The sequence below is a fragment of the Anneissia japonica genome, unplaced genomic scaffold, assembly GCF_011630105.1.
Source record: "Anneissia japonica isolate Jap-2015-1 unplaced genomic scaffold, ASM1163010v1 scaffold288030_len866700_cov218, whole genome shotgun sequence".
NCBI lineage: Eukaryota > Metazoa > Echinodermata > Crinoidea > Comatulida > Comatulidae > Anneissia > Anneissia japonica.
The window spans coordinates 86,208-98,545 of NW_022728334.1; the positions used below are offsets into that span (position 1 = coordinate 86,208).

At 33.5% G+C, this 12,338-nt stretch overlaps 2 protein-coding genes and 1 long non-coding RNA gene across 3 annotated transcripts; 2 read left to right on the top strand and 1 right to left on the bottom strand.

Annotated features, from left to right (window-relative positions):
• Positions 1 to 87: 87 nt before the first annotated feature.
• LOC117114087 (zinc finger protein 593 homolog) lies at positions 88 to 2,240 on the bottom strand. The gene is made up of 2 exons (XM_033257627.1): positions 1,968 to 2,240; positions 88 to 221 (listed from the first exon to the last, which is right to left on the bottom strand). The coding sequence occupies exons 1-2, from the start codon at positions 2,159 to 2,161 to the stop codon at positions 155 to 157; spliced, it is 261 nt and encodes an 86-aa protein (XP_033113518.1). The 5' UTR covers positions 2,162 to 2,240; the 3' UTR covers positions 88 to 154.
• A 1,184-nt stretch (positions 2,241 to 3,424) lies between these two features.
• LOC117114088 lies at positions 3,425 to 7,524 on the top strand. Its single transcript, XR_004446299.1, has 3 exons — positions 3,425 to 3,707; positions 4,250 to 4,467; positions 5,027 to 7,524. It is a non-coding gene; the product is annotated as an uncharacterized LOC117114088 (long non-coding RNA).
• Positions 7,525 to 8,431: 907 nt separating this feature from the next.
• Positions 8,432 to 11,940, top strand: LOC117114093. The gene is made up of 2 exons (XM_033257636.1): positions 8,432 to 8,621; positions 9,160 to 11,940. The coding sequence occupies exon 2, from the start codon at positions 9,851 to 9,853 to the stop codon at positions 11,084 to 11,086; it is 1,236 nt and encodes a 411-aa protein (XP_033113527.1). The 5' UTR covers positions 8,432 to 8,621; positions 9,160 to 9,850; the 3' UTR covers positions 11,087 to 11,940.
• The last annotated feature ends 398 nt before the right edge of the window (positions 11,941 to 12,338 follow it).

Genomic DNA, 12,338 nt, shown 5'->3' on the forward strand with positions numbered 1-12,338 from the left:
ATGTGTATAAGAGACAGACATGTAGGTCTATGGACTTGCTAAGATACAATGTGACATTCTGAAACAAAGAAACAAACTAACTATGCAAGTAACCATAATGCAGGGGTACAAAGTGTCCTGGAAATCGGGACGGCCCCCACACTGCTGAGAAAAATTACCTTCTTTTGTGTAGTTTTGTTCGAAAGTGTTCATGTAAAGCATTTTTGCTGATGAAGTATCTCCTGGAAAATAACATAGAAATTAAATAAACACTGGTTATTTATTGTACAGTATGCAAATGTTATTTGAATACTATAAATTGTGCATACTATAAATACATTACAAAAATGTTTGTAGTCAAAGCTGAATAGCATATATAAATTTCTTTTACTTTGAACTCAACTGAGAGCTATTCATAATACTAATTAATGTTATAAAATCTCAATACAGTTATTACACTAAACTACAATATGATTAAACTATGACTCATTATGTTTCATGAACCAAAAGCCCTGACATCTTAGTTTTACATACTGTATGGATATACTGTATATGGAGAAGTACGGTTCTTGCAAATATATCATGAATGGCACACTAACTGCTGATCTTAATGTATTTATGGCTGTATCGTTGAAGTGCACACATAAGCACATTTGTGCAAATTGTATATTTTCCTTTCTGCCTCGTTTACATCCTATATTGCAATAAATCACTCCAATACTTTTATTAGTATAGTATGTAGAATATGCAGTGTAGTATGTAGTACTATTACAGTAGTCCTGTATTTCTATATTATAGTCTTTAAATTCACAGCTATTTACAATACAGACCAATTTCCACACAAACCAAATTCAGTCTAAAGTTTTAATACCAACTAGAATTTGGCAAATAGGATTGGAGTGCGCCCTCACTAATCATCACGTAAATGTCCTTATTTTTCTTTAAATTCTATCTTAGAAAGAATCATATCAATTTGTTTGGGCTGTTTCGACCACATAACAAAACATTAATACTGCACACGTGTAAGAAAGATAAAAATGAACAGATTGAGCGAGCTGCTCAGTGCAGCATTTGGGTGATTTCATTATTCAAAAAGGGTATATAAAAATACACTTTTTTAAATAATCAATCATTAGTGAAACAAAATTAAAATACATTTCAAATTTCTGCATAACACTTTAGAAATAAGATATGTCCACTATCAAACATATTCATTTAATTAATGAATTTTAACAAGTCTTTGATACAGCAGGTACCGTTTCTTCAGTTTAGAAAATGGAACACATCAATTCCCTGGGCCGGCTGTGAGCCCTGACATATTTTCATGAAAGCCTTTGATTAAATTTAAAAATTAAGGAAGAAAATTTTATTCAGTTTAATTATTATGTGTATCTGACCACAAGAAAATTTGCTTTCTGTTGCCGCTTCCACCTAAGCGATCAGATTAGTATATGTACAGTTATGACTCCTCACAGGCCAGCTTAAATCCCACTGAAAATACACTTATATAGCCTATAGTTTCGTAATTCAACCCAAAAAATGATAGGGCGAAATACTTGAAAAGAAATATTTTGTAAATTGTTTGTTTATAGGTATATTTATAACCTTTAAACCATTTCAACTTAATTTATCCGACATCTAGTTTTTGAGTTACTGCTTTTATAGTAAAAGTAAAACAATTAACGTTTTTGAAGATATGTTGTGGTTAAGAGATAGGGTGATTTTCAAGTAAAGTGGACCAAACAGATTGATATGATACTATCTACAGTAACTGCCCCAACTGCCTGGCAGGTTTTTGGGTTTCCATGTATTATTATTATTGCTGTGTCTGTAAATGACAACAACAGCAGCAAGCTTTATTCGCTTCAAATTGAGGGTAGCAATTATATATTTATAATTATCAATCAAGCCTAGGCTACTACTGTACTATCTAGCTAGCGGCCCTGGTTAGGTCTAGCATCACAGCGGCACACAGAGGAGGCACTTACGCGCATGTTAAGCAGTAGAACTGGCCTGAGCCAGGTTTATCGTAATCGATGGTCTGATGAAGCAGCTTCTCTTTATTGTTGAGTTCCAAGTCCTCATGAATTTGGTCAAGATCTTTTGTTTTCCGTCTTGTCCTATATTTCTTCTGTAGATGTGTATAACCACGATGCTGTTTTTTCCTTGCGATTCGTGTCATTTTATAAATTTCCAGTCCACACGTTTACAATCTTCACTCGTTGGTTGGTTTGTTGACAAATTAAAGGACCTTTAACCTTTTTTCACGGTATGTTGTAAAAGCAAACTCTATCAATTTTGCCAATCTCATAATTATAAAATCCCAGCGAATTAGTTCATCTAGTACTTTAAAATTAAATCTAGAAATTATAGATTCAGATAGTGAATAAAACATTTAATTTTATCAATAATTGATCTATTGATAATTTATCCAATTCGTAAGGCCTTTTTATAATTGTTACTACAGTAAAATTCATACTTTTGTTTACGCAATAACACAGTATGCGGCCGGGCACGACTATGCGGTCGGGCACGACTATCACAACGTATGACATAGTGGCGACTATAACTCACTCTGTGTGACCACTCCGTTTACCACCAACTCTTTCCCCTATGAAGGCGCATAGAGTCTACCCATATGGACTGTACATGACAACGACAGTGATAATGCCAATGGTAATGCAACAATAATAGGAATAATATAATGATTAAGTTAATATAATAATAATAATAATAATAATAATAATAATAATAATAATAATAATAATAATAATAATAAAAACAACAATAACATCAACAACAACAATAATAATAATAATAATAATAATAATAATAATAATAATAATAATAATAATAATAATAATAATAATAATAATAATAATAATAGGGCCTATAATAATATGGGCATTTAAGCCTATAAAGCGTCAATTAAACGACCGAGGTGTAGCCTATTATCAATGGCGATGTGGATGTTAATGAGGATGATGGTGATCAACCATCAGCATCATCATCATTATCATAATGATAATAATAACGATAACGATAATTAATAATAATAATCAGGAGCGGATCCAGAGATGTCCAAAAGTGGGCCGAAAGTGGGGCCAATCGAGATAATACTACCCCTAGGGGGTCCGGGGAATTCCCCCACGAAATGTGTGTGTTCTAGACGCCTAAAAATAACCTCTGAGCGATCAATTTTTTCTTTTTCTTTTTTTCTTTTGTTTTTGGACTTTTAAAAAGGGGGGAGGTGGTGGTGCACGGGACACCCATCCCCTCTAAATCGCCCCTGTATTATCTGTTTAATGTTAAGTAGCCCACAAATAATAATAATAATAATAATAATAATAATAATAATAATAATAATAATAATAATAATAATAATAATATAACGATAATTATGACAATAATAATAATTATGTAATTTGTTTATTTGGGTGGCAATCATGCCGTGTCAGTTTTTGTTATCAAACGATCGATGATTTTTTAGTGAGGTGACATTAAATCAAACGGAAACCACTCCTGCTATTCAATCGACGGTTATCTATTGTTCTAATAATCGGATTTTGTGAAGTCCGCACAGTGAAATCATTTTGCTAAAATCATGGGATTTTCGCAAAATTATACAGACACATTCAGTTTTGCAGCTGTTGATGTTGATGATTTTCCTTTGAAGCTAGCGTTGTTCATTCTGTGAATAGTGAGACTGATTGAAGAACGAATTGAAGGTAGGGATGCACTTTGCCCTTATGAATTTTAATAGCTGATTATTTAATTGTTAATTTTATTTATTTCATTTATATTTATTGTCAATGTTTCGTGTCAATCACTACTACAAAACATTTTAATTGGACTTTGATAGGCACCACAATTAGTTTTAAATGTTTGCACGTTTTACAAATATTTTCACTAGTTCGTTTCTTCTTATTATTCCCATGATGAATACGATTCATTTTGTTTATGTTCCCTGTGATATTTATTCTAATTTGTTCACCCAATAGATTGATCTTATTTATAATTTAGTATGTACCGTATGTAATTGCTAGTCTGATGAATTTTTAAATTAAAGTAGTTTTACATACTTATAATATTTTCTTTACTACCTTAATGGTTTGTTCCACTGTTCAAGTGTACATCCAATACATTTGATTTTGATTTGTTTATACTGAGATAAACCATGGAAAAACTCATTTCACCAAACAAACGAAATTTGTTTTCTTGTATTAAATTATATTGTAGTTTGCATTATTATTTTTGTTTAATTCTAAAGTGTAGAACAAGTTACCCCATTACAAGACCACGATGTTGCTAACACCAATCGTGGGGCAAACTTACAGTTGGTCATAGAAGCAACAAAAGTATCCATGGGTAGGATGGGAAACAGTGGAGGAATCGTTCAACATCAGACAGTCTTAACGCCCATTGGTGGAAGTTTGTGGTACAAGGCGGTATTGTTGAACGTACAAGATCCGGTTGTGCGCGAAATCGGTAAGTCTACTGTTGATGACACTAAACCATAAACCAAGATGCTGCGTTATTTGTTTATGAAACCCGTTGTTGCCATCACAACCATCATCATTATCATAATTAACGTAATCATTTTGGTGAACAAAATGGTTTATTTTTATTTTTTGTAGAACCATATTATAAATTTCACAGCTAAAGAACATTGCAAAGTTTTGATGCAACTTTGTACTAAAGTTATTTTCTCACAGGCCCAAACACAACGTTTGCAAACCTAAATATCGTTTAGTGTTTGCTGGAATAATCATAATTATTGTTGTCGTCATTGTCACCATTCTTATTATAAAACCATCATCGGCATAATAATCGGCACATCCTCATTGCGATCATAATTATAGACGTCATGAATTTATCGCCATTATAATCATTATCATCATCATCATAATCATCATCATCATCATCAACATCAACACCACCATCATCTTCCCCCTCATTATCATATTCATCATCATCGTCATATTAAACAGGGTTATGTCATGCCTGTGTGATACCAGGATTTTTTAAAACCCTTTTTTCATTGCAGGAAATCTAAAAGTCACGGCCACTTACATATATTTCAAAGGTAAATCAGACATCAAAAGATGGCCGATACAGAACATCACTAAATTCAGACGACATGACTCTGTATTTTCTTTCGAATACGTATTGAAGAGAGTTGATGACGGAGAAGGTCTGAATATTATGGAAGCGCCAAGCAAGGAATATTTTAAGACGGATCATGCAATGGAGGTGTTTAATACGTCGGTGACGTTTAGCAAGATCATGGAAGATGCACATTACTGGAAGAAGGAACTTGAAAATGCAATGCTATACTAGAATGTGGCAACCCTTTCCGATATGACCGTGAGACTCCTGAAGTTGAGTTGAATGCTAGGACTCTATATGCCCAATCGGGTTGGAAGCAATGTCGGGGCCAGCAGGAAAGAGAGTAAGCCCCACCCGACGTCGAACAGACCAAGTTCCCCCTTTCCTGTCCATCGGACACAAGTCGTCAAAAAAAATATAAAAGAACATATTATTTTCATTTTTTAAAGAAATATTTGGACATACTAAAACGTGTATTAGAACAGCTTTTAACCAAAATTGCACATTCTGTTTGAAGCGAGCCCCATGGCTCCAACTCCGCTGTCTCTGCGTCCGAAATTTTTAGACCCCTTGTTGAACAGCTTAGCCCTACACCCCACCCCTACCGTCGGGCAAATCCTGGGACCGGCACTGGTTGGATGCATACCCTATATTTTTTTGTTACAGGTTTGAACATATTTAGGTAACGTACGGAGGCTGGTGTTGTTAAGCTTCTAAAATAATTACCTTGATAATTATGTTTATGCATGAAATGGAATTGAATGATTAGGGCCTATTTTCTCTTTTTTTTTTATTTGATTTGATTTATTTTGCATTCAGTGTTACACATTACAATAAAATCAAGAGAAAATACATACAGATATAAAAGAGAAAAAAATAATTGAATGCCTGGATAACCCATCCACCCAGGTTAGCACCACACTTATTTCCAATGGGGTCCAGAAGCCAGCGGAATTATTGCACAGAGGTGAATATTTACAGATAGTTAGTGAATCTTTAATTTATTTCCACTTTTTGGTTTCTGTTTTGATTTTAACTCATCCGTCCTTCCTCCATTTCGATGGGTCTATAAGAAGGTAATGATATGGATAAACATAAGCGTAATATTAGGATTAATAACATTTATGTAACATTGATAAGGGCTAATTATTTTGATCATAATAGTTAATATATCAACCCTAACGCTAATATTATAATTATACTAAAACTAATATTGGGATGCCATGAAATATGTACACTTTATTTAATAGACTTCCAAAAAATTGAACATATTCCCACAACCCTAATCCTATCAAAGTTACAATTAAAACATAGTTTGCAGAAGAGATTTATAATGGCAGTCATGTGCGGCACATAGACCCACATAATATGTTCGAGGCCTATTATTATTTCGTGTTATATTATCATCTGTAAAGTATGTCAACTACCATTTTTATAAACCAATCAGACAGTATGCCTACTCGTTTTTACTATTAACCCACCAAAATGTTCAGTTTACAAATTTTGATATTGGTTGTAATAAGTTGTACCAGCATTTATTATTATTCGACCAGGGTATGATTATTTAAAATCGTGTGGTCGATATTGACGCTAACAGTTGAACATGCCAAATACAGGCGTAGCAATAATAAGCCTTTCCCACCTAACACAAAGGGGGTTGACGCTTCCCCCAAAGCATTTCTTGGTAATGGCCATCAAACCATTGTACTTCATTACAAATGTTAGACCCAGCCTATCTAAATAAAATGTAGATCATTTGTTTCAATTATACTGAGGTAGAGTTACGCTGTTTGATAAATTCCACTTTTCTTCCTTAATTTTAATACATAATTTTACGAATAAAGTACGTTTGTTATAAATACTTACATAATTTTACATTTTTTTATTGCAAGCCTTTCAACTTTTGTAATTGTAAAAGGTTACACGGGAACGCCAATGCATTATTATGTTTTCCCCTTTTTGTAATAACATAAACGGAAACAATTCAAATGAAGTTGTATACAAGTGACAACGCCAGGTCGGCAATATTCTGAGCTCACAATAAAATAAATATTGATCATCAACTTCCTGTAGTGCGATTGGTCGTGGGGAACCCCAAAAATGTCAAGTGTTTACGTGGAAAGTTGTATCAGTTGTGCTGGTCATAACACTGATTTGTCAGAAAATGCCACTTTATATATAGTCATATTTGTAATTATTATATTTATTCATATTATTATTATTAGATTAGTAGTAACAGCAGTAGCATCAACAGCAACAGTAGCAGTAGCATAGCGGTAGTAGCAGTAGAAGCAGCAGTACAGCAACAGCAGTAGAGTAGTAGTAGTAGTCAGTAGGCCTAGAGGATAAAGTAGGGGGAACGGGGAAGGGTACTTATCTAACAAAATATTGTGCCCCCCCCCACCCTTTGAAAATTCTGGATCCGCCCCTGGTGGTAGTAGCTATTGAGAAGAAAAGCTAGACAAACAAATAATCATTCTGCGTTGCACCATAAGTTTAAGCATGAACTGAAAATAAGTATTTAGAATCTAAATTTATACACATTTCATATGTATCTTATAATAGTCCAATCGTAATTAATTCAGTGCAGTCACTGCAGAGTGCATACTCCCCGTTTAATTTGTGCGATTATATTTTTATCTTTTATGCTTGAGGAATTAGCTTCTTTCTTCGAACTTCTACGTTCTTAACCCCAAAATTTAATTACCTCTTTTTTAGATCAATACCAATAACAAAATAAATACAGAAAAAATGGTCGTGGGCAGATTAAGCAAATGAATCAAAAACATTTTGACAAAGATAAACTATTTAAATTATGTTGACAAAACAATAATATTAAAGGTAATTCTTAAAAAAAAAAATCTTTTTAAAAAATATGTACCACTCTACTACATTTTATGATCATTCTTTCATTTGATTTTGCGCAATCCTGCCAACAAAAGGGCAGAAAGACAGACAAACAGCAATGAATATATAATCTCCTTGTCGGAGATAATAAATTACACATTACAGACCAGGTTAAAACAAAAACTCACTTCATGACTACGCTCAGAAATTGTAACTTGGCCTGCTTTTGGGCTGTTAATCGTGATAAGGTGTTGGCTCGTCATTCGATCGAAAATACAATTCAATATTTGTCTGTATCCGTGTTTTATATCTTTTGTATAGGTCACATTCTGATTTGCACTGTTTAAATATACTCACTACAACCTTATGCATGAATATCGAGCGCTGCTACTTTGCCCAGGGACCTTAAATTATGATAGACATACTTAAAATAACATCCAATCTTGTCAACGGTAACTTACGATATGGGCTGAGAGCCTCACAATTATTCCAAAGTTGGTAAATATAAAAGCACTTTAGTGCTACTACAGACGTTGCTGATTGTACATCTCGTCCGTGGTTCGCAAACATCGTTGTATCTTAGAGAGAATGTGTAATTTATCATTGCGTTGTTCGCAAACATAGAACAGATCAGCAATATACTTGGCGAAGTCCATCCAGCAACCACATCAAGTGGCCTTTTTCAGGTATTTACAGCATAATTTGAGGGGATTTATAAAAACACTAATTACTGATATGCTTACAATGTATAAAATTTTAATATAAAAATTATAGCGAAACTTAAAATGTGTATGGCTACAGATATAATTACGTTAACAAACAGATATTCTAATTATGACGGTTTTAAAGTAGGTCTAATACTAGGCACTCCAAGATTTAAAATAGGCCATTCTACTTTATGTCATTCTTACATTTTTGTTTAGATTAACCGGGTACCGTACTTTGAATATTCCTTAAACCTTTGTTTTATTCTATTTATTGAACTAATGAGCAATATCGATTCGATAACATAAAATATAAAAATCAAAATGCATCTAAAAAAACAATATTTTCTGTGTAGTAGACCCATAGAAAGTCGAATTGATAGAGCTAGAGCGGTTTGCGGCGGGAATCGTAGCAAGAAAAATCTTGCAATCATGAATTAGATAGGCTTATCTATAAAAATAGGCCTATTTAAAACTATGTCATTGTATGTAATAACTATAGCACCTATATATTTTACAGACTGGTATGACACCAGGTGTAGGAAGTAAAACACCCGCAACACCAAAGCAGAGATTTAATATAACTCGAAAATATGAGAAGTATGCTTCCATAAAAAGGCTAGTTCAGCTCGAGTGATGTTACATCGGGTAGATCAAGCGAGATCGTATATTATGATCACTTACAACGCTGATGCTTTTTCAGAAATTCCCTTCATTTTCACATAGGCCTAATTAAAAATCTTTGGCCTAATGTCTCGACTTGTTATTCCACTATCAACGTTCAAACAATGAGACTCAATTTAGGATCAAGTGTATGTCTACTTGTATTTCTCAAAGTGACTCTGTTAATTATTTCTTAGCCGGGCAAACTACTAATCGTAATCAATCTCAATTACCAAACTCCGTGCTCCTTGAAAACAAATTGATACGGATAGTTAACCTTTGAGTTACCGTCGTTATAGAAACATAGTATTTTGTTGTATAAGGTTCATTCTAACTAAAAGACCTATTAAAAATTATTCTACTGACGCTTCAGGTATAGGATAACGGACGCCCAAGAAGTAATATCAGCACCGTAGGCCTATCCTGGCAGCTAACATGCATTACGGAATATAGAAAGTGATAGACCCAAAACTAACAGCAACCACAACATGGCCTACCGACGCAAACATAGCAGGAAAAGGGGTACTTGACTCGATTTTTATTACTTTATGGGCATGGAAGGAAGAACTACCAATATTACAACAAAAGAGTTCCAAATTCTTAAGAAAAAGAAGGAAACACAGTCTCGCATTAACGCTGTTAACACTGGTACCTTTCCTAGGATACATCAGAACGAAGCTGCGCAGGACTACGTATTTCAAAATGTTAAAGATTTTATGAGTGGAAAATTAGCAAACAGTCTGATTAAATCTAGGACCAGTTCGTATTTAACTTGCAATAAGAATTATAGTGCCGGCAGTGTATGGGAAAGCCAGTGGGGGAAATACGACATCGATGTTACGCAGTGTATGAAACTCAAACGCGAACAATCACGCTTCTATAAAAGCGCCATGAAGACTAATGGCGCGCCGAAAATGCCACCAATCGTCTTGGCACCTACAAGGAATAACTATAGTCAAAGACAAAAACACACAGGAAAAATGCGTGATGGTACATCAGAAGATGAATATGCATACATGCCTAGTATTCAACAGAAAATTGCAATAAAACCTAAGCATAATTTTAAGCTGGCTGATGTAACTGGAATGGATCTGATGAACTCGCGTGAAGTTGCGCGAATTACCGGAATTAAGAGAGAGTCAAGTATTGTACTTGGAAATATCAACCGAAATTTCAATTCAAGGAAAGCTAACGTTAAGATTCATCTACCAAAGCTAAAACAAAGTCAGAACACTAAACAAACGTGTAAATACTTACCCCAGATGCACAAAGGACCAACTCAACCAGAAATTGAACCATCAGTAAAAAATACCAAGAATGTACAACAAATTCAGAAGAAGCCAGAACAACCTGAAACTAATCTAACTATATCAACAATCCAGTCTGAGCCAAGCTATGTTGACAAAGTAATTCTGGGGAGGGTGGGAAAAGATAGGTCTGCTGGGGCTTTCATAATCGAAGGGGTTAGGCCGAAGGAGAAAAGTCCTAAAGGATACAGATCCAAAAAAGAAGAGAAATCGGGAGATTTACAAACTGTTAAAATTAAGTCAGTTGGTTCCTCTGGAACTTTTACAACAAAAAGGGAAAAATCACAGCCTATATTAAGAGAATACACATCAATTATCGTCCATGATGACTGTTTTAATGGAGATAGAGTATCGGAAACCGATAATAATGGAAATAAACCAAGGACGGTGCGATTTAACATCAAAACTGAAGTACGTGAATATGAGGTTGATACAGGGACATATGATGATTTTGTAGACAATGATATAAGTTCGTGATTTCATTTCAGTATGTTTTGTTTTCCCAAATTGGCATAGGCATAGAGAAATCAATATAAGCCTTAGTAAATTTAAAGTTGTGTGTCTAATGAGTGCTGTTGTAAAACTATCGTAACAACGTCTTTCTAGTTTACAATGTTGGTCTTACAAATGACAATGTTCCTAAGAAAGGAAATTAGGCCTACATATTTGACATTAATTCGTTGATATTAATACGAAATAACTGTTTTATTGTGCTATATAGAAATGCAGTTCGATATCGAAGTAGAGTTATTAATTTGATATTGAAATACCAATATAGGAAAAAATCATTACCGTAGTAAATTTTGGGCCTATTTATTGTCTAAATTAAAATTATATATTATAATAATATTGTCAAAGTTAAAATTATATACTATTATAATGTTTATTTTTATATCTATGTATGTTTATAATTTCAACTTAAAATTAGATTCAAATTACAAATAAAATATTTTTCTCGCCAATTAATAGACGCACAAATAATATACAGTTCTTATATTCATAAGTTAAAGCATTGGCTGGTAATTTAACGATTTTCAGAGTAAACGGTTTGTAAATAAGCGAAAAGGTTGTTTGCCTCATATTCATAAAGAGGCTATTCAGATCTTAACAGAGCCAGTATATTTGTAAAATGTGATGTATATAAATATCATTCACTGAATTATCATCATTCAAAAACAACTATGTCATTACACAAAGAAATTCAAAGATTGAAAGAAGTGGCTGACAATAGTATATATCATAGCCTTTATCATAGGCCGTACATTTTATAAAAAATATAATAATAACAATGATATGCAATTTAATGTTAAATGAACAAGTATAGAGAATCATATTGCCATCAAGTCTTGTTATGTACTTTTATGTTTTGACAAAAAAAGTATCATGATCATAAGACAGTTAACTGAATATCACGTTCTGATTCATTTCAAAATTCATAACGGGCTAACATCAGCATAACAACAAACTATGTTACAATAATCAAGAATAACAACAATGATTGAGAAAGACTAGTGCAAGAACACTTCAATAGTGACATCTAAGATGAACACAGATATACCCACGAGACTCCGTGTAGGAGGGAGTGTGAACGGAATTGAAAGAATAACACAAAAGAATTTGTAGGAAAAGTTATATAAACAGGCGATTATTGCCTAGAAAAAAGAAGATTATATGACGGAGAGACAGGGATATTAATTTCTGATGGGAAAGAAAGGAGATAACAGAGTGA